At 41.2% G+C, this 26,110-nt stretch overlaps 1 protein-coding gene across 4 annotated transcripts in view; it reads right to left on the bottom strand.

Moving 5' to 3' along the window:
* ERGIC2 (ERGIC and golgi 2) overlaps nt 1-26,110 on the bottom strand; it is a 36,131-nt gene that overhangs the window by 4,542 nt on the left and 5,479 nt on the right. For 2 of the 4 annotated variants that reach the window (XM_072859877.1, XM_072859868.1), the window contains exons 3-11: nt 25,850-25,958; nt 23,791-23,837; nt 22,534-22,604; nt 20,935-20,975; nt 20,097-20,198; nt 18,536-18,631; nt 16,740-16,795; nt 15,648-15,746; nt 14,333-14,430 (exon numbers count right to left, since the gene is read on the bottom strand). In XM_072859877.1, the coding sequence (XP_072715978.1) occupies nt 14,333-14,430; nt 15,648-15,746; nt 16,740-16,795; nt 18,536-18,631; nt 20,097-20,198; nt 20,935-20,975; nt 22,534-22,604; nt 23,791-23,837; nt 25,850-25,958 (719 nt within the window). Of the gene's footprint in view, nt 1-8,611; nt 8,822-9,601; nt 9,682-10,530; nt 10,694-14,332; nt 14,431-15,647; nt 15,747-16,739; nt 16,796-18,535; nt 18,632-20,096; nt 20,199-20,934; nt 20,976-22,533; nt 22,605-23,790; nt 23,838-25,849; nt 25,959-26,110 lie in introns of those variants that run through there. The other 2 variants (XM_072859861.1, XR_012042212.1) reach the window with 2 other exon arrangements.

Below are 26,110 nucleotides of genomic sequence, written 5' to 3'. Positions count from 1 at the left end.
GGACCATCGGCCAAGAGGACACAGTGTGGCACGACAAGCCTTTATGTTGCAGAGAGAAAAACCATACACGGCAACAGAAGCACCCAGCTCTGTGCACTGCAATTACATTAACTTTAGTTCATTCATGCTCAGTTCTGCTTTTTCTTGCCTTGACGTCTCGGTGGTTGCCTTGAAAACATCTGTTCTCTGCAAGGCAGCAAGAACCACCCACCCCCACCACCACCCACCAGGCTCCTGGGCTCTGCAATTTGGAATTTAAACCAACTGAGCTAAGGCTGAGGCTGAGAAATGTCGGCTTCGCACCGTTACCATCAGAGGTCACAATTAAAAAAAAAAAGCTGCAGAGCTGTGAGCCCTTGGAAGAGCAGCAGCGACGTTTGCAGCTTCCGAAGCAGAGGCTGAGTTGGTTTGTCGTGACAAAGCTGCCGGCAGACACAATGGCAGCTCCCCCGCGGCCGTCCCTAGCACCTCCTGGCCCCCCAGCGCAGCTCCCCTCCCTCGCTGCTGCTTGCTGACCAAGTCCACAGCAGCCTGAAGAGGGGAAAAACCCGTTCAGTGTTTCTCAGCAAAGGCCGTGCGGGGCTGAGGGACATCAAGCCCAGCTGCCCACCTTGGTGCCATAGTGTTTCTGGGGGCTGGCAAGACACAGGGCAGCCAAGACCAGCTGCTTCTGGCAGCATCTGAGCCCCCGGCACCTTCCTCCCAAGGGTGCTCATCATGCTCCGAAATGAGCCCATCCTGCCCACGGCTGCCCCGTGCCTGCCCCTGCGCCTCTCAGTGTGGCCGGGAAGCAACAGATCTGTGCACGCCGGCTGGGAAGATGCCACTGAACGCCCCTGGGTTTGGGTGAGACCTTACACAAACATATGGGGAAGCCAGTTTTATGCACTAGCGATTTTCTTACATTATCATAAGCATTTCCTGATGAACGCCCATATAAAACTCAGGTGATTTTTGCCATTTTGAAGCCCACTGCTCTGAAACTTAGTACTCCGCTGAGCTACATCCACGGGTAGGCAAAGCAAGAAGAGTCAGGATGATGCCCTGGGGCTCGACTAAGTGGGTGCTGACCCCAAGGTACTCCATTTGCACCCGTGGTTCATCTTCCAGGACTGAAGGAGGCCACCTCGGCTGTTGGGAGAAGCCACCAGGGCTCAGACATGCCTCCCAGCCCTCTTCTCTCTGGGGAAACCATCCACGCAACGGGGCTGACACCCTCTCCACCCCGGCCAGGCCTCTCTGACTGCTGCTGACAGAGGACCAAAAGCCCGTCCGCTGCCCCTGCAGCGATGCTGGCCACTTAAAGGAAGGTACTTCCCCGCTCCGCACGCTTCCACAGGCTGCTACAGCGACAACCCTTGTGCATTAGTCTAACACTGGCAGCTTTAGGCAAAACTGAAAGGATGCTGTTAAATGACATGCGCACAAGTAAAGGTTTAATGAGTTTCCTATTACTCAAAAAACGTTCAAAATTTGAGAAGTGAATTTCTAAATTTTTCTTTAAGGCCCCCACTACAGCCCACGCTCCCGGCTGAAGCAGAGCAACAGCAGCCCCTAACGGGCAGAGCTCCGGAGGCCCGGGCTGCCCAGCCCTGCTCGGCAGCCACGCTCAGTTTAAATGCCACGGGTGTTCATACTCACTTCTAATAACTAACTACCAGCCAGGTAATTAACCTTTGGTAAACAGTAATTTCAAATATTATCCATGTGTCAAAACTCACCTCCCCTCCCTTTTTTTTTTTCCCTCAAAAATAATAGTATGTACTGAGCATTCTGCAACTGGAAAATCTCATGGCAAAACACATTCCCACCTTGTAATTACAGGAAAGTTTGCAAGAAAAAAAAAACAAACCACCAAAACCCTTCAATTCCCTGTTTTTACAGCTATTACAGCTAAACCCAGGAAAGGACACAAACACCTGGGCTCTGCAGGGGCTCGGGAATAGCTGGTGCAGAGCAACCAGTCCTGCTGGGAGGGTCTGAAATCCCCATTGCTGGAGCTGGGGCAGGGGTGGGGTGTGAATACTCAGCGTCCGCACTTCCAACAACCCCGGTGCCAGACACGTAGGGGGCCGCGCAGCCCTGCTCCTGCAAGCCCCCAGCAGGCGGATGCCCAGCCGGGGAGGCTCTGCGAGGCGAGGCGAGGCACACCATGCCACGCCACGCCACGCCGCAGCTCGCACCGTCAGGAGCACGCGGCAGAGGCACACGCAGATGGGTGGAGGGGAGGCTCCTGCTGAGACCATGCCGGTGGCCTTGGCCCTGGAGAGGAGCAGGGACAGTCCTTCCTAGGGGAGGTTAGAAAGCCACCAGCTTGCCTAAATCCAGGCCTGGAGTTGAGGCCCACAGACAGGGAACTATTTTTAGTTCTGCTCCACCTCACCTAGCCATTTTTCTTCAGTCAAAGGCTTTATCCTGGACAAGCTTTGCTTTTTAGTTTAAAAGCCCTTTGGGCTTTGACCGTGTCAGCTTTGACCAGCACCGATCCTCTTACACACAGGCATCTCCAAGACATCAAGAAAGCAAAGCACAAAATTGCTGTTGCTACTCAGTTGCCCCATCACGGCTGAAAGATGGAAATGTGTGTGCCCTGGTTTCACCCAAGGACCTGTCATTCTCTGCCCTGGAGAAGTCACAGGACAACAGCTGGGAGCTCCCCAGCTCCAGCAGAAGGTCTTGCAGACCCATGTGCCGTGGGGCAGCATGTTCCCACAGCCCAGCAACACGCAGCCGCCCGCCAGCTCACTCTGCCCACAGCGAGGGTCCTTGCATTGCAGCCACAGGCTGCCCACGGCTCCAGCCCACCCACGGGGCTCCCTGGGCAACGGCTTTTGGGCTTGGTGCGGGCAGGGGAGTACAGGGCCCTCGCTCAGAGCAGCACTCCACGACACCTCCAGTCTGCGACGGCACAGGCACGGCAGCCTGGAGGAGCTCTGCTCGCCGTGAGCCTGCCCGGCATCTGTTTGCAATCACCTCTTGCCCCCACACCACACCAGGGTCCTCCTGAACTCAACCCAGTCTGCCTTTCTGTTTTTCACAACTCAAGTTGCTGGTCCTGGGACTCTGAACATTTCTATTTAGATACACAAAACAAAAAAAGAAAACAAACAAGCCACAGTGAGATTTTGCTTGAATTCTGGTATGTCAAAGCCAGGGAGAGGCTCGCGTTCGCAGAGCGTGCCGTCAGCTCTCCCCCACAGAAAGCACACTGCACCACCCAGCTTTAAAGGTTTCTACTTTAATGAATTTGTGGACCAGCTCTCAGAAAACTCTTCTGGAAGACAGGAAAAGGCCACACTGCCTTGCTCCTGGGCCAGCAGCAACCAGAAATGCTTTGGAAAGGACACCAAGCCATGGCAGAAGGAAAAGATGAAGCATTTCATATAATTTTAACTAAGGCAGCTGAAATGCGTGCCAGGGCTCTGGCAAGGTGTGCAAGGGCAGAAGGTGGACAGACCTACAACGCCAAACCTTTGCCAGGGCACCGAAGGCAGCAGGCAGAGTCCCTTAAGGCTTCTTGAAGCATTAACTACTATACGTTAAGTACATATGCAGGCAAGGATATCTTCTCTAAACAACAGACCACCACCAAGGCCAAATACTAGACATGACTTGCATTAACTGAGTGTTGGTAGAAAAAAGTGTCTTTACGAGAACTAACTTCACAACTAAGCGCCAACCCGAGTAAGCGATGTGTATAGTAGTTGTATCCTCCCACACCCCTGCCTTTTAAAAACAGATGGAGATCTTTGCAAGTATCCCCAAACAAGCTGTTCACATTTCCCATCTTGCCAGAAAAAAAGCTGCGGCACTTGGTTACGTCTGAAGAAATAGAGAGGAGGGAGTTTTCGTATCATCAGCGCCACCAGAGATATGACCAAGGTGATCACATCCCTCCTGCTTCAATTTTACTGCATCAGTAGCAAGTTAGACAAGACAGCCTTAGTACCAGATCTTCTCACAGAGAACTGGATAGCAAAACGATGAGGCAACAGCTGCCTCCCTGACCTTGGTTTTGTAATCACAGCTGCATTTATACCAATATATATCTGCCTCTGACCGTTCCTAAGCAACTATGCCGACTGCTTAGGGCTCAGTTTGTCAAATTGGTCCCTGAAAAGCTTAAGAGGATCTCGGGCAGGGCAAGGCAGAGGAGGGAGAGTCCTTGCCCAGCTCTGTGCAGGACCGACTCCACCGGCACGTCTCCCTGTCCCACCGTGGACAACCCCACGGACACAAACAGCCATCCAGGGCAGAGCTGGCAGCTACAGAGAAAGCTGCACCCACAGTGCAGGTCCCCACCAGGGTGCTTTTGAGATGGAAAGAGCTGAGTTTTCTTTCAAACTACTCACCTATTTCTAGGATGAAAATTTCAGGGGAGTGAAGAGCAGCTCGGGTTTACTTTTTTAAAGAAAGTCTGCTACATTGGTTAACCCAACCCCTCTTCTGCTACAGACACACGTGCATTTCTTCCTCACCTCCCTGCCAGCGAGAGCCCCAAAACATCTGCTAGAAAAGTCGAGAGGGAAGAATGAAAAGATCCTGAAGTAGGGAAATTTCTATTCATACACCCACTTCACTCTCTTCTCATGGTCTGTCCTGCAATAGGCACCAATACGCACACCAGAGAAGGTGGTAAGAAAGAGCAACAGGCAGCACAAAGACAGTAGCCACAATGTACGGTAGGATCCATCACAGCCTGACTTCCACAGCCTCCCCCATCACGCTGTTCACCTACACCCACCACAACACATCTTGCATGACTCAAGAGCACAGCACATCACTTGTCTAGAAGACAGCATTATTATAAATTACATGAATTTACTCCTTGTATCAGCTCATGATCAATTCCCCCCTCCCCGCCCTGAATTCTCTCACAACTGTGGGTTTTGATCACATCTTGTTTTTACCCTGCTAGCTTGCTTTTGCTGCCTCCTCTGCAGAACAGGTGCCTGCCCTGCATGGCCTCCCCTGCCCACTGAAACACCTCGTCCCGTCTTCTGCTGTACCCTAAAGCACCGTTACTGAACTCCTGCGGGTTCCAGGGCTGGCTATATCCTCACCTTTTTCTTTCTCTAATGAGAAATGTTTTGCGAAATACATCCAGAAACACAGTAGTGAAGTGTGTCATCTTAACTCGGACATTTTACAGCACCTTCTTGTCAACACTGTGTGATTCTGGCTTGCAGGTGACAGGACCGAAGGTGGTCTGTCCTGTTAAAAACCCAGCTCAGTGTTTTCTCTTGAGCCCTAAAAACATCAGTTACTTGAGAAATATCCAGTCCTACCCCCTCCCCACCTCTTGGGGCTGGAGCTGGCTTTCCATGACACCGGGGTGCAGCTCAAGGGACCCGGGGGACACCCACATCCAGGTACAGCACTCCAGGCAACTGTACTCCTGCTAATACAACCTACACCCCATGAGAGCACAGCAGCAGCAGAGCAAAACCCCAACCACACCAGCTGGAAGCAGGGAAGACTTTTTGCCCAGAGAGACAGCTGAGGGGGACAGGGGAGCCAGAGTAGTCTGCAAATCATAGAATAATTTAGGTTGGAAGAGACCTTTAAGATCATCGAGTCCAACCGTTAACCTAACACTGCCAAGTCCACCACTAAACCATGTCCCTAAGCACCACATCTACACACCTTTTAAATACCTCCAGGGATGGTGACTCAACCACTTCCCTGGGCAGCCTGTTCCAGTGCTTGACAACCCTTTCGGTGAAGAAATTTTTCCTAATACCCAATCTAAACCTCCCCTGGTGCGACTTGAGGCCGTTTCCTCTCGTCCCGTCACTTGTTACTTGGAAAAAGAGACCAACCCCCACCTCGCTACAACCTCCTTTCAGGTAGCTGTAGAGAGCAATAAGGTCTCCCCTCAGCCTCCTTTTCTCCAGGCTGAACAACCCCAGTTCCCTCAGCCGCTCCTCATCAGACTTGTGCTCTAGGCCCTTCACCAGCTTCATTGCCCTTCTCTGGACACGCTCCAGGACCTCAATGTCTCTCTTGTAGTGGGGGGCCCAAAACTGAACACAGTATTCGAGGTGCGGCCTCACCAGTGCCGAGTATAGGGGGACAATCACTTCTCTAGTCCTGCTGGCCACACTATTTCTGATACAAGCCAGGATGCTGTTGGCCTTCTTGGCCACCTGGGCACACTGCTGGCTCACAGCAAATGGCGTGCTATGAATGCACCTTATGAAGGTTAAAAATTTCTTCCCGTGTTCTCTCTCTTCAACATCATGTAAGAGCCAAAGATACAAAGACAGAATTTTGACCATCTTTCCTGACCCAGAAAATGATATTTTTCATCTACTGTCCCCCCCTTCAGAAAATACACATCACATCAACATCAAGGTTTCTGTTTCCCTTGGGACACCCATTCCTTTCATTTTTTCCACACTACACTCACTTTTATACAACGTAAATAAATGTGACCAAAAAAGTCACTGCAATAAACCGTTTTCTCTGGAACACCCTTGCACATGCTGGTTAAGCTAACAACAACGTGTGGTACGAGGGTAAGTGGTACTAGCTGTAACAGCCAAACCCTCTGTGGAGAGAAAGCAAACAGCAGAGCAACACAGGTTCAGCTGATCCTGTATTCACTCTGCAATGCCACATCTCACATCTGGAAGTCGATCCCAAATTTTCTTCCATTAGCAACCAGCCATCACACAAGCTTTGTTCTAGACAGAACAAACACGAATATGCCACACAAGGATTTAAGACACGCCAAGCTGCTTGGTTCTTTTATGTGAGAATAGAAAATAACATTTAAGTTCTGGTACAGAAAGTCAACTGAGATCAGTATCTCCCACCAGTACTGTCTGTTCCAGGCAGGTAAGAAACAAGTGTTAGAACAAAGCCCAAAGCAGAACCAGTCCAAGCAGAAGTGGGGAAGAAACCTCAGAGGGAAATGCCAAAGAGAAATGGGAACCAAAAATTTACAGCTTTTGACTTTCTTGCTCACTAAGGACAAGAGTTTCTCAAGTTGCTGGCGTTTTAATCAGTGTTAAAAAAAAAAACAAAACACAAAAGAGAAAACCACAAACCTGGCTGTCAACCCCAAGGACCTGGCTTCCTTGAACTTCTGTCTTTCTCAACTGTCGAACTGAACAAAGGTCCTTCCTCATTTCCCACATTTTATTTACTATTTCATATAATTTCTCAGTTTAGGAAGCCCTTTGCTTTGCATAGCAAATAGGCTACATTATTTACACTGTGCTCATCACCAAGATCCAAGTGTCCTATAAAGTACATTAACAGAAGTCAGCAAAATCTGACACCACCACAGAGATTTTTATTCTTCCATAATTAGTCCCCCACTTATAATATTCATTCCATGGTGAGTAAGGCCAGGGTCAACATCATCTCCTAATATATTATTAAATCAGTTTTCTGAGAAGGAATCATATTATTAACTTTTTACCCTGGTGGAGTAACTGTTTAACCACAGGTGTATGCCAGCAGTTCAGCAGTAAGAGGATGTTTAGTTTCTCAAAGCACCATCTGCATTAATAACATTCATTCTCAGTAGCATATTTACAATATAAAACCGATATTGCTCTCTTCATTTATTTTACAAAAGCCTTCATGAACAATAAGGATTAATTCTGCAGATCCCTTCTCATCATCTGTCCGCAGCAAAATGATTCAGATTCCCTGAAGTCACCTACTACCAACTCCACCACTCCCTGCCTGGGCTAGCAGACCTCCCAGCTGCCCTGAATTCCACATTTCTGCAGTATTTAGCTGAACCAAAGCAAGGCACATTCTTGCTCTTTTTCCTCCCCATCTCCAGGATTTACATACCATGGCTTACATACTAGCAGCAGGGGTACAATGAAGGTTCCATCAAAGCAATTTCTTTACCAAGAAAGAGGCGTACAAAGATTTCCTGATCTCTTGCTAGGGAGTCTTGCCTTTTATCAAAACTACAGTCAAATGCCTTATTTAAGAGGCTTCTTATTCCAAGTCAAAAAAAACTGTGCACACTGGAGCCCATTCTCAAGAGTCCTTGGACACTTCCACATCAACATCAGAAGCGATATTCTCGCTGTTGGTGAAGCAGCTGTGTGAAAACACAGAGGAACTCCTCTGCTCTGCATTACGTTTCTTCCACTAAGGAATGATGGGACTGCAGAAAGGCAGTGGCTGTGACCAACATTATGGCTTGGGCTCCACCTTACTCCCTGAGGTCTCTCTTGTCTCCCTCTTCAGGATTTTCTAGGATCGCTCCCCACCTGTAAGAATAGTATCTTAGCCCCCGGACCACCATTACAAAAGAACAAGAAAACCCAAACCCCAGTTTGTACACGTGAGAGAAACCCCAGCCCTATTACTGCTCCTCTTTGCATGCTGCCCGGCCCTTCCACATATCCCACTTGTACTCTTTTCTGCTTGGAGTCTGCTGGCCTTCCCAGGCACAGAACCAAGATGACTAAGATGCTTCAGTGGTCAATGGCGGTCATCACAAAGTCGTTCAGCTCGACCGTGAACACTGTATTGGCAGCAACGTTCCTTTAATCTCCAGAATATGGTCCACCTCACTGGTCTCACAACCTTCTATGACTCCATGTGCACTTAGAAAGACAAAAAATTACACAAATTGTTTTGCTGGGTTTTTTTTTTTGTAAAGGCTTCATTTTTTTGCTGCCCATCAGCACTGTCTCAGCATATTGCACAATGTTTTCTTTATTATAAAAAAAAGTCTTCTGTATCAGGCAGGAAGAAAGAAAGTTTTCTCAGGAGGCTAATGCGTACTATTGTCTGTAATTAGAGGTAAGTGATTGCTTGTGTGGCCATCAGGAAGTGGGACCTAGTCAAACAAAAACAGTGTTATTAATGGCTTGTCCAGAAACAGAATCTCCCCTCCCTCCCCCGAAATACACTCTTCTTTATTCTTGGGCATTTCTGGTATGCCTTTTGCCTGGTCTCCCAAACAAAAATTATACAAATCTGCTTGCCTTCCCTCCTCTCCCCTGACTCACATAACCTTGCCAGCTGGCAAACTTAAACCAAATTTGAGAGAAAGGCAGAAGTCTTAAAGGCTACCTACAGGCTTAAATGGGAAAAACAAAAGTAAAATAAAGTAGTTGCTAGAGGAGCAATCCTATTGATGCCCAGCGAAGGGAAAGGTAAAGACTGCTAAGCTCTTTTACACTGCTTGGCAGTAGCCTGCAGGCTAATCAGTAGCAACACTGAACCCTGCAGCACGCAGTGCCTCTTCTTCAGTCAGCAGGCCAAGCAGAAGAAGAATATGTGAGGGAGACTGACGAAGTCTGGGAAAACATGTAAATTTGGTAGTAATATGAAAATAAAAGGAATATAGTAAGGACGATGGAGGGAATGTAGCAGAGAAATCTCTAAGAGACTCGGTTTCATTAATTCAGCTTCTTAGAAAACACCTTGCTTCCTTACGTGTTAGGTTTTCCAACTATTTTTAAAAGCTGTTGAATGTCTGCTCATATGTATGTCAAGGGGAGGGTTTATTACAAGCATCTTAAATTCCGCTGGGACCAAGTCCCAAAGTTGTCCTTATCATCCATCCTCAGGTAGCTGTACCACTTATTTAATACTTAGAGAAAGTTTTTCTTACTGATGTGGATCTGTAAGAGCCCAGTCTGAAACGGCAAAAAATAACTTCTGCTACAAATCTTCCAAAGCCATGTAAAATTCCTGCAGTGTCAAACAAGATTAAATTGTCACAAGTAGTAAAACTGTAGTATTTACAGAAGTATTACAACAAAACTCTACACGATACTTAAACAGGATACAGTGCAGTAAACTGGTATGTAAAACACTGAGAAATTAACATAAAAAGGAAACATCAAGGGCAGGGGGAATTCTAACATTCTGAAATGCATCAATAAAAGCAAAACCAAGCCTATCCAAGCAAATGTAATTCCCTCTGCCCAGCTTACACGGGGGAAAATACCTTATTTCTGCAGGACAGAAATACCTACTTTGAAAGAGAGCTCTTAGTTCAAGGTCTCTTTACTATGCTCTCTTCAAGTGAAAGCCAAGAAAAGAAATAACTTGTAATCAAGATACCCTATTATGCCTTGACTAATAAGTGAATCATGTCTTTTCAGCTTAGCTTACTTTCTTTGAAGGAGCAAATCTTGCAGTACATTGATAAGTTAGATAAGGAAAATCCTCCCAATTACTTCAGATGGAAATGTTATATCAACTTTTGGCATTGATTTAGCACTGGATCCCAACTATAGGAAATACACAGAATATCAGAAGTCTGTGTGTGTGTATATCTATCTGTCTCCTTGCTCTTCCAGAAGTAAACAAACTATGCTATAGTTACCAAGAAGGAAACAACAGGCCCTCAGAACAGCAGAAACAGCATACTGGGACACCAAAAATGACTAGCTTTCATTGCACATTTCAGTGCACACAACTGGGCACTTAGTCTTAAACCTTCTAGAGGTTCAGGACTGTAATTTATCCATAACATAATCACCATGACCAAAAAAAATTCTGGTAGAACTTAAGAGGGAAAGCACTGATAGTTACCTGTAGTTGAAAAAATTCCCCCAATAATGCCACAGAGCCTCACTAAGAACTGCCAAAAAGGCATGTGTTCTTCTGTCACTGTCACCATAAGTGAACTGATATCGTATTTCATGAATATTCCTGACACCCCATGGCTGCCAGCTGCATGGTTAATTACTCTTTCCTGAAAGAGGAGAGGGAAACACAAGTTAGCCACTTCTTATTAGTCACAAGGAAAACAATCTTAATAGATGTGATGACAAAGACCTACTTAATCAAAGTTAGCAATCAACAGAAGACCAGGGAACATCAAAACAACTTTGGCCAGTACCTTCTAAAAGTCAAACGTCATTAAATAACAATTTACTTTCCTGGTCACTGGTCTTCGGTGCTGCATATCAATGTTCACTCTCCGGCTCTGGTACTACCCTCTCAAGACTTGCTTACATGGTCCTTTAAACAAGGATGTTTAACTAGGCTGCTTTTGGTACCTATGAGGATAAGTGCCACAGTCTTGGTCTAGCCTGTGAACTCAAGTGAGTGCACTGGTATAACACGGTGTCCCAACTCTTCCTACTTTATGTGCTGCTATTAATCACTTAAATCAGGATGAGACCTTCAGGAGACATTTAAGTTGTTGAACAGCCTTAGCTACGGCAGTTTTCCCAGAGGGGGTATATAAATCTACATACTGCATCTAAGACTCATTAGGCTTCATCCTCCTCCTTCCTTGGAGCGTATCTCTAGATTCACACGCCACAGAGGATTTAATTGCTGGTTCTTAAAAGTGTCAGGGAAGACCCTAAACTAGAGTATACCATAATGGAAATTCAGAAGCTTAAGTTAAATTAGACCAATGCCGCTTTTTTTCCCCTCAGTGCATACTTACACATATGCCATAATCCACCCCTTTGATGGAAAAAAAAAGGAAAAAGATCAAAATTTTAAAATTTCTGGGGTCTGAAAATTGAATACCTGTATCAAGCCTCTTTTCAAAATTTTTGTCAGTTGGGTCATTTCAGACAACAGTCACACAGCAAGAAATACACCTCAGTAAAAATAATAACTAACTCTCCATGACTACTCTAAACAGATCAGATGCCTCAGTCTTAATCCAAGAACTTCCGCAGTTTTTTCTCATTTGCCCAAATTCTTAAACCAAAAGACTCCAAAGAAGAGAGTGTGGCTGCTATAAATCTCTACTTTTTAAAAAAAGTTTCAGGAGAAGAAACCTCAAAACAATCTTAAGTTCCTTTCAAAAGTTTGCTATCATTTTGTTGTTAGTGAAAGGTGTTGATAAATGCACTGCCAGGTAAGTCTGGCTGAAAATATACAAGGGCAGCAGAAAAGAACATCCTTGACTGAAGACAAACTCAGCCATGGCTAGGCTAATAAGAGAAGACAGACAAGCAAGACTGAACAGAAAAGCAATTTATCACAGCTCCATTTCACCTGTAGATTTAACAGTCTGTGCTCAAAAACCATGCAGAATAAAAAGCAGAATACCACTTTGGAAAATACAGACTAGGCAACTTCTCCAGTCAGCTAACATTGACATAAACCATATTGTTTCTTTTGCTACCAAACCAAAGTAAAAAGGATGCCAAAATAATGTATCAGTTATGATAACAGGTCACAGAAACTTTGCAATGGTTAAAAAAACCAACAACACCCCCCACCCCCCCCCCGAAAGGTACAGAAGGCTTTCTATATTTCAAGAGCATAACAACATTCAGCATTAGAGGATGTATGATCAGGCATACTAAGAAGGGTACTAAGAAGGCATACTGAAGGTAGTTAAACAGAACCTTGCCGTTGGCAAGGGACAAAAAAATTTTGTTTGTTTTTCCTCTATTATTTCCCTAAGCCTTATTGGTCTTTTGAGGTCAAATGGTGAAAAAAGAATACGAAGTTAAACAGAACGCCCAAAACTCCACCCTCAAAAGATACATAATTCTTTTTCTGCAAACCATTTTGGTCTGCTTCTAGGTTCTACTGCTGCAGAAGATTTAACTGTTGGTTGCTAAAACCTAGTGAAAATAACTAGCCCTGCATCAGATCTCAGATATCAGTGAAGCCTTGCTAGAATTAAATCTTTTTAATGTAGTTAAACACAGTATCTCAAACATCAACAATAGTAGAGATGATTCTGCCCACACCTTTCAAACTCCTCTTCCCAGACTGTTCACCACTGGCAATTAAACCTCACTGTATTCAAGTTTTAGCCATGGCTAGCTGACCACCTTTTCCCAGGTCTGCATATGTGCCTACTCTTATAAAATAAATGCACTAAGTTGTTCAGAGTCAACTGTTCTTAATAGCCTTTCGCAGCTCATCTGCTAGGGGTATTTGGTTTCCAAAGATAAGCACAAACAAGCATTACAGGCAACAGGGCTACCTACTGGGACAGCAAGAGCAAGCAAGTATATAATGCCACTTTACCTCCACTATTCACAAGCTTTTCTCCTAAGGAACCTGTGACAGTGTTGCAACTTTCATAAAAAATACATCCCCACAAAAAAATTAAAGAGCTAACTAAGACTGTACAGTTAATTGACAGAAACCATCTTTCAGAGAAAAAAATTTAATACGAGATGAAAAAAAATGCAATAAGGAGTAAGATAAGCAGTTGACTGATGTCCAGAAGTTTAAGGAGTGCCTTAGTTGTTGCAGAGAAAACATGAAGCAGATTGCTAGACCAGCAGGAGATGGGAGTATATTGCATTGTGAAATTCCTCTTCATTCCTCTCTTTACTCCAGCTTTCATGAGTTTTAGAGCGAACCTTTCCCTTCCACGGTCTGCATGTCCCAAGTTGAACCCCAAGACATCACTGCTATCCTACTTCCCCTAGCTGTGTATTTTGCAAAAGCACAGCATGGAATTGTGAGGAAATAAAGATTTTTCTCCCTTGGAGAACAGCACAAACTGTATTACAGTGAACTGCCATCCTAATCTCTGAATTTCCTTTCAACCCAAGGCTTCCTTCTTACCTCTCACTTTATCTGTCATTTTTAATTAAACTTTTTGCAAAGATTTTCTTCTTTGGCTTTTGAATAAGAGATCAAAACAGAGTTCAGTGTCTGGAAATGAGATATGTAACTGGTTCACATAAGGCCTTTTTCTTATTTACAGCAGTCTTTAAAATAAGTACTTTATGATTTGCCCACGTACTATGCTGCAATAACTACTTTCTTTATGGATTCAGAATTAAAAGCCTCTCCAAGCCCAGAAGTGGAAGCTCTCTAGTCTGGAGAATAATTAAAGGTGGTGGTTCAACACAGGTTAAACAAGACAGCTGAGAGACAGAGATGCTTTCTGTGTGATTAGTTTTTCATACAAACTACCTTTGTTTCCATTTCTAACACTCCACAACCAAGTTCATGACATTCAAGTGAGCTGCATTTTTTGGTTTGCTTCCCACATGGATAAAAAACTGAAGGTGGATTAAATATTTGTAAAGCTACACACAAGATCACGGACCTAAAACTTACAGGATTTCCCCACCACCACCACTATTAGCATCCAGTGAAGTGGAAATGACTGGATATCTATCACTAATTCTAATATCAGACTCCAGATCTACGGATGCAAGACACTAATGCAAGAAGCTAGCATGTGTCACCAAGCATATACATTTTACCATCAGTATTACATTATTTACAGATAAATCTAGTGCACTGGAACATTCTACAGAGTATCTTCATGCTAGAGGAGTTTTCAAAACCATGGTACAACTAAGTGTCAGTTTTCACATTTGAGCTTTTGTTAAGAACAATCACTGTTAGATTTTTCTCTGCACGGTTTTCTCTTACTTCTACTTACCCTTTCTGTCACTGAAAATTGATGAGTTTCTGCTGAAATTTTATATGTATGGAGTTTGGTTGGCACAACTGTGATAAAATACTGGAACATCTGGTTGTCTAGAAGAAAACAAATCTCACTGTTGAATAAAATACAGAGTTAAAGGCCATCTGCAACATTCACAAATAAATCAAACAATATTTAAAATAGTTAACCAGCTAAGCCATTTACACTAGGGACATTCTTCAAGGAGTCCCAGCACTGCCAAGACTACTTCAGCACCATCTGCCTGAACAAAGTTAGTTTCCATGGGCAAGGCCTATGTCACATTTGTACTCAGAGAAATTTACATTTTACTCATGTAATGAAAAGATTCATTAAGGTCAGGCCACTCAAAGCTTCAAATGAAATGCACAGATAGTATTTTCCAGGACACTAGAACGGAACAAGTTTCACACAGTCACATTTTGCATGACACATACATCTTGACAGTGGTTTGAGTAGATTTTAGCCGTTGAATTGCCTATACAGTGCTGGAAGCCCTTCTAAACTGGTCATGTTTTTTCTCTTGATTGGACAGACTTCTAGAGAATTCTTCTAGAGCAATCAGCATGCTTATTTATTTATGATTGCTCTGTCTTTGTGCAGCTCCCTAAGAGAACAAACACTGATAGACTGAAGCAATTTGTTTCAACTACCCTAAACGACTCTGGCTGGAACAGCCAACGGACTGACTGACTTTGAGACAACAGGAGCTTTAGAAGGTTCTGGGGATCACTCTCATGGGGAACACAAGTCAGAGGATGAGGCATAGGGAGCTCTCCAAACTAGGTTACTATACTCCTTTATTTATACATGAGGAAACAAAGTGATACACAAACCCTTCCTGTAGTAGCCTCTCAAAACATGCCGTGGAAGTGGCAAACCAAATACAGGAATAAAATCCAAGACTCCTGATGCTATTTTTTTTTAAACCAAATCAGACTTATTTTTCCCCGTTACAACAACAATCAGATCTACGAATCTCCACTGTAGCATACTGCTACAAAATTCTTTGCAGTATGTTCAGACACACTGCAACTTCAGCATCACACAAATCTGGAAGAAACTGCAAATCAACTTGGGTGAAACAGCAAAGTACAGCAATACTGAAGCTAAGAAGAAATTGTCCATTTAAGAGACCATGTAGATAATTGAACACTGCACTGCTCGCTACCAAATTTAGCAGGACATGCTGTTTGTAAATCACAAGATTCATGAAACGTGATAATATTTTAAATGTAATTATTGGAAAAATATAGAAAACAAGATGCTTTTTTAAACACACAACACTTACGATCTGATGCTATTTTTTCTGTTCCATCCAAAGGATTAATAATTCCTGGAATAAGCTCTCCAAATGACAAATGATCTATTCTATGAGAGAAGTTATAGGCTGAAAGGCAATACAGAGGAATGAAACAACATTTTTAAACTATGAGATTCTGTACTCTTCTCAGAGAAAAAGATGCACCCATTTCTCTTCTCACACTGGAAAACGCATTAGAATATTTCGAACGCTGGTGTGCATTTCATTGCATTTGTGCCTGTGACTATATCAATATATCTACATACATATTTCAAACAAAACTCAAACCCAAAATATTTAACAAAGAAATTCAGTTTCTTTAGAAAAGAACTTCTAAAACAAATTATAACTCTTATCTGAATCAACCCTGGAGCTGAAGAGAGTTAAAATTTAATGACAGGAAATTTCTACTTAGCCAAATAGTGACGTTATTCTACAGTTCGGGTTCTTGTATGTAATGGTATTAAAAAGACTAAAATTTCATAAATGAAATGTACAAAGGAAGCATAAGGCAACTACCAGATTACTACATTGCCTGATTTTGTAAAGGTATTTAAGCTCTGTAATATTATACACTTGCGTTGGCATAAATTCAGGGGCAGACATTTGGAGGTTTAACCAACACTAAGTTCATTTTTCACAGTAAGTCACCCTTGCCTCAGATTAAGTACAGCAGCAACACACATTTAGCATCTAGACTCATAACCTAAAAATGAAGTTTCTAAGGACAAAGGTCAGAAATTTTTAACCTTATAAAAACAGATTTTGCAGGAAATAGGTAGTTTGGACTGAAATAAAGGAATTTCGTATGGTATCTGTGTTACAACAAAATACATATGAGATTCCTGTGTTATCATTACTGTAGAAGCAACCTAAAGATAATACTAATAGTGTTAAACATATGAAAGTAAGTCACTACTGAGTCATGACATTGCAAAGAATATTCTTCACTTTCTTCTACAATGCAATTGCCCAGCTAGAACATCTTTACAACAGCAAGCTATGTTAACGTATGAATTAGGAGACAGCAGTCTGAACAATATGATACTCGTTCACATGGAGATGATAAAAAGAACTTACACTCGTGGCTTACAAGGGCTGCCAAGTGTGCATGGCCTCGAGGGTGTGGTATTGCCCTAAAGAAAGCAAGATAAGTTTTATGAAAAATTTGTTTAATGAATCCACACAAAAGACACAGTTTTTCTAAACAGGACAGTGTAGAAAATTACCTCTCCTCCTCTATTTCAATAAATACTTTTAATATATATGTATTTTTAAAAGTGCATATAACATATATATGTTTAAAAATATATATTATGTTTTACAAACTTTTATATATATATAAAAATTGTGTCTATCTATATTAAAAAAAATTACATTTTTATTACTGCCGAGTACAGACAGCCTGAATGACAAGGTACAGGAATATCAGACTCATGAAAACCCTCTTACACAAAATTAGTGTCTTGCATTTTTAGAAATGTCAAAACCACATCAAGTCACTAGGCTACTAGAAGAGCCACCAAGGCCTACCACATGAAAAGCTGCAGAACTGCTCAAGTGACTAATGACAACTTTACTGTACTTGACCTATGACTAAGCAAGTTAACTACGCTCTGTATTTGCTCCCTGACTAAGCAAGTTAACTTCAGGTCTGGACACTTGTTTGTAGACCTGCAAAGAAAGTACAGTGCAGAGGCTGGTAAGAGTGCCAAGACGGGGGGAAAAGTGCAACTCTGTCTGGAAAGTAAAACAGTCTCTCAGCCACACTTCATCCCTACCAGTCCAGCCAATAATGCAGGAAACTTTCCCTACTTAACTTAAGTTAAATCGTTACCAAATGCATGTAAGTTTTGGACAAAGGGAAGGTGGAGAGAGACAATGAGATCAGTCAAGATAGGACTACAGTAAATAACCAGGCAATAAGCTACAAAGGCAGCCAGTGAGAAAAGACATTAAAAAAAACCTACAAGAAGAGAAAGAGCAACTTAGCAGAAGTACAAATGTAATGATGAGAAAAAGGAAGCAAAGGAAAGCAAAAGATTATTCAGGGTTGCAGAACTAGAGGTAGGAAGAGAGAAGTGATGGCAGTACAGATGAAAGGCTGAAATGATCAGCTCTGAAAAGGGCTTAAGAAGTTGAACATCTAGGGGCAAATCAGAGAGGTGGTACAAGACCAAACAGAAATGACATTTGGAGAAATGTTCACACAAAGACAGCAGGTGGAATTACATGTGGATAAAGTAGAGAGAACAGATTGCATGCCAAGATCTCAGGTGACAGAGGTGGCAGGAAGACAAGTGAGGACAGCAGAGTTGGAGAGCACAGAGAAAAGTTAACACAGGTTTGTATGCAAGCTAATACCATTACTGAAGCATATCAGAAAGTCTCTCCTCAAATCAAGATGAACTGGCATTTAGCTCCCTGACTATGATTCTATGTTATCTCAGTACTGAAATGGCACATATCTACACTTCATCCATGTTAGTGAACTATGTAGTAACAGAAAGGAGAAATTTGGACAGGCCCAAAGAATGAAGGCAAATACAAGCAGCCTACTCCATGTCATACACTTACAGAGGACCTATCTTCAAGAGTTTTCATCCTGTAAGACACTAGAATTCATAACCACTACATTGCATGCAACAATGCACTGTGCTGTATTTGGTTTTATTATTTATTTATGGAAGAGATTTGGTTTTAACTGTGCACAAAAAGATACCACATGGAAAATAATACCAAGCACATGTATGGGAAGGTTAATAAAAACCAGTCACTAACTCAAAAGTGTAAAAGCATACACACACATATACATACATGCACTACATATAATGTAGAAGTCTTTTTTTTATTCTCAGGAATTGAACAGAACATACTTGCCCACAGTTATGTGAAAGTTCCCTGCTACTTTATTAACATAGAGATGACCATGAATTCTGCATGCATCTGGAGACTGTAATGAATTATCTTCCCTGTTTAAACAAAAACAATATAAAGAGTACTTGAGAATATTCACTAACAGAAATAACAGCAGTAGAGTTAGATTTCTTTTTCCTAGCATAAATATATAGCATTATCATCTACCTCTCCTTATTGTAATCTTCTGGAATTATTGCAGGGATGTTGGAAGGGAAGGAATCTAACAAAGGTCAGTAGGATGAAACCAATAAGCTTTCGTCCATACTTCTATTCAGAGATCTGGCCTACAAAGCTAACTTATGATATCTGAAGAGAAGACATAAGACCATAAGTATATCTTGCTGCCCTGGGGATTTTTTTCCAACTACTTCTACCAAAAATGGTTTGTTGGGAAAGTTTTAATGCTGCAATGAACATAACAAAATATTTTAGTCACGTTAACAACACTGTAGCAAGAACAGCTTTCAACATTGTTTTTATGAAACCTTCCTCTTCCCACACTTGTTGGGATGTCCACAACTCGGAGTGTATTTCCAAGTCTGCTCCTTAGAGGGAGATTGGAGAAAAAAAAAAAAATTTTTTTTTTTTTTTTAAACACATCTCAAGCATAAATACCATCTCAAAAACTGCACTAACAAGTATCATAGAGGCACAGAAGGACTTAATTAATCTGCAGACATCAACTAAATGAGAAAAAAGGTTTTTTGAGCCCTCTTTAGCCTTGCCTTAGGAAGAAAGGATGTATTTAGTCCTCAAACAGAGAGATTACAGCATGAAGAGTGCATACAGCATTTCTGGTGTTGTTTTGTTTTATTTATGGCTTGCTTGTGTGGGGGGTTTTTTGTTTGTTTGTTTTTAAGGGGAAAGAAATTTCAGCTTTCATGTAGAAAGCCATTTCCCCTGGAAAACAAACAAACAAAAAAATTCACATAGCATCTAGATTCACGCAGACCAAGCCTTCTGCATTAGTGTCTCAGCATTTTGTGGGTAGCTGGAATAAAGTGTAAACAGCAAGATTTCTCCACACAATTTTAACAGTGCTATCTTAGACCAGGGCATTTACTAACAAAACACATTTTTATTCAAAGCTTGATTCTTTTAAAACCATAAAGTATTAAGTCACAGCAGGACTTTTTTTAAAAGTTGCTGGATAGAAAGATATTCTTTCATTTAAAAAAAAGACTCTTGTTTAGTATTGCTTTGGCATTACTAATTCACATTAAAAAGGAAGCATCAGCTAAAATGGACTAAAAAGGTATGTATTACGTATACATATATATGTATAAATACACACATAAAACCTGGAAACCTTCTCCAGGTTGGAAACCCCAGAGGTTTTAATAAAACAACAGCTCTCCAAAGCAAGTATCAAGTATACTATTTTAAAACGCAATAAAAAGCAGTAAGGTCTTCTTTTCTTACAACTTTATCTTTGGGGGGGGATCATAACCACAATAAATGTGAAGCCTAATTAAATAGGGCAGGGGAGAGACGACACAACGTCCCAATTTTTCTTACCGTGGCGGCAGTGCTGTAGAAGCACTTTTAAAAGCACTTTTGAATATCACATCTTGAAGAGAGTGTTCTTCCTGCAGCCTACTCTGAATTAGCTGCAGCATCCTAAAGATTACACAGACAAGTGTGAAAGCATGCAACATAAAACAAAAAAATAACTTCGCAATTAATTATCAGCTTCAGTTGCAGGTTATAAATCAAGAAGTTCGCAAGGTTCATGTCAGTATTAAAGTGTTACAATAAACTTTGAGAATGATATTTTATACAGAGCTTAAAGCTCTGTTGTTCACAGCAGCGTGTTACCAAAATACCAAAACTAGCCAGCCTCCCAAATAAGCTTCAGGTTCTATTACAAGACTGTCAGTACAGTGATCACACACATAACAAAGCTATTCCAGTTTAAATGATAAACAGTGTGTCAATTCAGTTATACGAACTACTCAAACTCATTTGCTTTTGCAAGAACATGCCAATCTGTTACTATGGTTCAGCTTTGACATTTAGATATCAAGCTATCTGTGTTACACGTCTGAACCCATAATTAAAATTTGTGCTACCAAGCAGTCGTTTGGAAACGTAGCTGAGTGAGTCCACACATCTTGGCTTGCAACTGCATGACCCAATTCCACAAATAAGTCCAAAGCTGATTTTTTCTATAACAGAGATGTCAAATCACGAGAAAAGCAAAGTAAATTAATATCTTTTCACAGGTTTGCACTCTTAAATTATAAGCAAGAGCTGTTAGACCCAAGACATAGTTCTCTCATGTGACTCTGGTGTACCTCAAGGACACTTCCAGTACAAATAATACAAACCATAGGCATGCATCTCAGTGCTTTACCTTTGCCATTCTTTTTGTTGTGGGCTGAGATCAAATACTACCTGAAACAAAAATAACACATCTAATAAAACATGCAGGAAGCACTGAAGTCCCATCCATGAAACCCAGAAGAGAACTGGGGTGTGGGAAGGGGTGGGGAGTTACAATCAACTTCATACTTGGTACCACATACTGGAGTTTATAAAAGGACTTTGTACTTGAAGTAATACATTTAGTGTTCAAGTATGGAAATTTCTGTGTCTTCCCCCCAGAATTATTCACTTGTTTGCATTTATAACTTCAGCATCTTTTCCTAAAGCTCTCGTAACTTGAGTCAGCAGTCTCTGCCCTTCTAGCCTTTGACTAACATGGGCTAGAAGAAGCAGTGAGTGGCAATTTAATTCTAAATGATGTAACTGACATGCATGGTTTTGATGCAAACAGCAATGAAACAAGCAGAGGAGCAATCTTTGAAAGACAAGGGTCCAGGTGCAGATTGTTTATTTCTAGGGTCATCCCACACTGAGCACTTCTTTAAGACAAACTACCAGACCTGCTAGACTTCAATCAGCACAAGAATATCACCAGTAACATCTGTGCACTGAATTCAAATCTATGTATTGTTAACACTGATGTACTCCAGACAGTAAATTCAATGGCAGTTAACGCTCAAACCTACCCAGAGCTATGGCCAAAAGAGATCAAGTGCAGGAAGTTTCCTCTTTCTAAGATTATAACCATTTGGGCAACTGCTAACATGCAGCAGCTACAGCAGCAGAGATGACTGTCCAGACAAAAAGAGGAAATGTTCCAAGGAGAACAAACAAACAAAAACAAGCTCCTTCCCAATCATGTCCTTCCATTCAGCCACCTCCTCCTGCTCACACACACGAGTAGGAATTTGGACAAAACTGTTATAATTTGGAGTATGGTTCAGTTATTAGAGAATGTAATAATTACAGCAGGAAGTTACATTCTCTAATAGGTTTTCTGTCAATGATAAATTACTTTCACACAGCATTATTACTTCAAAGCTTATTGTATTGTGCAAGCAAAACCTCTTTAAGAGCATAGGCTTACACAGTTCCAGAGCCTTCAGTTCACAATACAGAAATTAAAAGGATACTAACCCAATTTATGATTTTTAATGTCATTCCATATTATAAGGATATCATGGTGACTTTCTACCTCTTTTTAGAATCATAGTATTCTTCTAGTTAAAAAGCAGTTACATCAGTTCTCTTTTTGTGAGAGCTCTGATAGTTTTCCTTCCATATCAAATACTGTTAGCATTTATCCCTAGAATTTGCACACGCAAAAATAACTAGCTGCAGAAATCACTAGCTTGTTAAGAAGCACTGATCTGGGAGTCTGCTGTATTCAAATCTACTGTATTTGCAGAGAGTGAATAGGCCAAAATCCCATTGCTAGCCTTTTTCCCTAGCAGGTTCCTGGGGTAAGCACTTCAGACCTCACTCAAGGATCAGACAATACCTGGGGAGGTTCTGTGCAGCTCAATTGTGGGGAAGAAAAATACAAGCAAGCAAGCCAGCCCAGCAGTGCTCTGCATCAAGTAAAGAGCAATTTCCTTTTTAAATAAAAAGGTAAGAATCAACTTACTGGTTCATAGATCAGGCCATCTGCAGAGGCAACCATTGTTTCTGCTAAATCCAGAACATCAGCCCCCACATCTATTTTAAACAGGGAAAAAAATATTAAGAGTCATACAGATGATAATAAACAAACAAACAAACAAAAAGTTCAAGTTGAAATTAAATTTCACAGTATAGTGGTAAACTTTCAGTGTAAGTTACTGTTCCTTGTTAAGAAAGTCCAAACCAAAAGAAAAACAAAACTGGCAAGAAGCAGATTACTGGAAGGTAGGGGGAAACCACAGAATCCTACTTTTCAACCTATCATATCAGAGTATCATTAACTGATGCACAGCAACCAGAAACAAACTTTTCAGATTTGCAATATTTTCTCACTGATGGAACACCTTCAGAGATGTTGTACGAACCACATACAGAAGCTTTCTAGGATCTGCTATGCATAAATATTTTTTCCTGTTTCATAAGCACTGAATCCAAACCAAGACTAGTCAAAACAGAGGATAAAGTTGTGTTTATTTCTCAAATAAAAAAAATTTTAAAAATCAGAATTTTCAAAATTTTTATGCTAACTGGAAAATAATTGAAAAAGATTAAAATAAATTTTAAGAGTAAGAAGGGATTACTTGTGAATTAATACTTGTGAGAAACACAAATTGTATGGTACTGATGTACCATACAATTAATGCAAGGTTTAACCTAGCCAAAATGTGAGTCTTGAAGACTTGCTTGCATTCCTGGTAGAAGTAGTATTCTCCCTCTTCCTCAGTCCAGGACAACCAAAACCAGTCCCTACAAATAACAGCTCATTACCTAAATGATGTCAAAAGAACAGTAAGCATTGCCTTTAAATGGGAAGGTATCCATATGTTCATCAGGAGGATGAAATTACCTGATGGTTCCAGTATTGTTAAACAATAGACCAGGTTAATAATTGCCAAGTTCATAAATAAATAAAAGCTGCTGAGCTGTGTCTCACAATGAGCCTCTAGAATATTCCAGCTAGGGAGGGAGTGGAACAGATCCCTTTTTTGCTGACAAAGCAAAGTTCTGCGAGATGCGAATGAGATGGCATAAATACCTTTCTTCACATCTCCTATCAATTCTTTCAGTGAGTCATATGCCATCAAGATCACTACATACCATCAAGATCAGAAGAAATCTCACTGTTAGCATATTTTGAACAATATCCAACTATATTGCAAGCAAATGCATACTCTGAAGAGCCTTTAAAGTGTTTCAAAACTTTCACTGATGGAATACTTACATTGACACCTCATGGCAACTGTAATATCAATATTGATTCTTAACTTACTGGAAAGAAAAAAAAAGGCAAAGCACTAGTAAGTAACATTGAATACAAGTATCAAGAGATATATTACTAAAATTCTCAGATTACTTGCAGAAACAGTCAAATAACAAAATTTACACCAACAAATATAAACTTAAGCTGTTTAAAATTTAGGTGAACCAAGATGGACTTTTAATTACTAAAGCACTAATGACCACTTGTAACTTATGAGATAAAAGCATCAGATTTCCCTGTTGCATTTTACTACAAAACTCCTAACAGATTTTTTGGAAATATTACTGGACCAAGAATTTGTCAGACTCTTATTAAGAATACATAGTTTTCAATATTTTACACATTTTTTTTTTCCACACAGCTACAACAGCACAATAAATTCCACAGAATGCAGTGGATCAGGACAATGTAGGAGTCACAAATCTAAAACTGAGTAAATATTTGAGCACCTTCCTCCTGTTTTGTCCTTAAGGCAGGCCACTGTATTTCCAATCCTAATCAGAATTCTTCAGGACAGTGACATTCAGGATCAGGCTGAGAAGTTACTAAAACCAGTTCCCAGAAAACGCTGCCGTGTCATAAGGATCGTTGTTTTTTCTAGCACTGCTTCTGGAAAAAAGCTCTTTTCTCAAAAATGCTCCCTATTGTAATAGCAAAATGCCTTGTACGTTAAGATCTGTATTCTGAATGTTTCCACCACAAGGGGAGGTGAAACATAGTTCTTCCCATCAGGGGGAAAAAAACCAAAATCAACAACCCAAAAAACTCCATCACACCAAAAGTCTGATTGTGTGGCATTCCCCAATATTCTGGCCATTTCCTATTGGTTTTCATGTTAGTTTCACAAAAGTCATTTAAACTATAATGAATAAATCCCCTTACTATAGCCGTACGGTCCTATCACTTCCAGGGAGCTTCTTCTGGGAACTTAGCTGACCACAAACAAATCACATAAGCAAGGGACTCAACGTTGGCTCAACTTGGGATGAGACATGGTCAGTAGACAGGAGAAAAGCAGTTAAAGTGATACCAATCTCCATTGGTTTAAATTGTCACAGAACCACAGGCTGAGTGATTAGCCCACAATCAAACTGGCAAATCTGCAGAAGGATGTTTCCCAAGCCCCATAATAATCTCTTAACCACTAGCCTATCCTTCCCATGCGATAGCTTCACTAGGGAAATAATCTACTTTAGCAAAGACTTAAATGTGAAACTCCCTTCTGTCTGAATGGATTTACTGTAACTTGACTTTTTGATGCATCTCCCTTACATTTCTCATATTTTTTTATTGTTTCATTACAGAAACCTTTGGTATTTCTATGTTCAAGACATCCAATTAATATATGTAACTTTAGCTTGTTACCACAGCAACTGGTCAAACAGCTTTTAAAGTTATTTCAGTTCCAGATACATGATATTTAAAGGTGTTCAGTGCACAAAATCTCCATTAACTTCACATGGGACTCATGGGTGCCTGACCACCTCAGGAAGAAAGGCGAACGCAGTCCAGACAAGCACATAAAACCAACAGCAAATGTGTCTTCAGCAGATCTTGGAGGCCATAACTGGAGACTAGATCAGTAGCGATCTCTAGATAATGTAGTCAAAGTTCTGAGTTTCTAAGGTTCACCTCCAGCAGCAGAAAGTATAATGGCAATATACTAACTGTATGAACTAGAGTAACCATTACGCGAATCTGGTGGGTTTACATAGCTGATGTGGAGTTACGTATTACAATGTCCTCTGAATTGTTAGCAAATAATTCCTCAGGGGACTCCACCAACAAACCTACACTATTTTGACTTCTTAATTGCAGAAATCTCAATTTCTCTTCTTCATAGATTCCAGAAAAGAAAAAACCCAAAGCAATCAACAGAAGAAAAATCAAGTCCCTTTAGTGTTTCATTTTTAATTTCAATCATAAATTGCTTGCAAGTCACACAAACATTTTAAATCTGTTCTGTCCTGAAATGCAGACAACTTAAATTTTAAAAGTAATTATAATGAATAAAAATTACCTAGTAAAATCCTTGTCTACTTCATATTCATATTTCATCCATGTGTCCCGATACACCATGAACTCCATTATAGTTAGGAAAGCTATCGTTGTAAATGCTATCAGGGAAACTGAGTGGTCAAAAGAAAAGAGGGGGGGGAAAGACGTTTAGATTGTGAGAAATATTAGTCAGAAATATAAGCAGAACAAAACTCTAGCATTCCAGAATCTGAGCGTTACCAGTACAATACTGGTATCTTCGATTTATAAATCCATAAACTGC

The sequence above is a fragment of the Ciconia boyciana genome, chromosome 1 (genome assembly GCF_034638445.1).
Source record: "Ciconia boyciana chromosome 1, ASM3463844v1, whole genome shotgun sequence".
NCBI classification, from domain to species: Eukaryota; Metazoa; Chordata; class Aves; order Ciconiiformes; family Ciconiidae; genus Ciconia; species Ciconia boyciana.
This window is presented reverse-complemented; position numbering and strand designations above follow the sequence as displayed.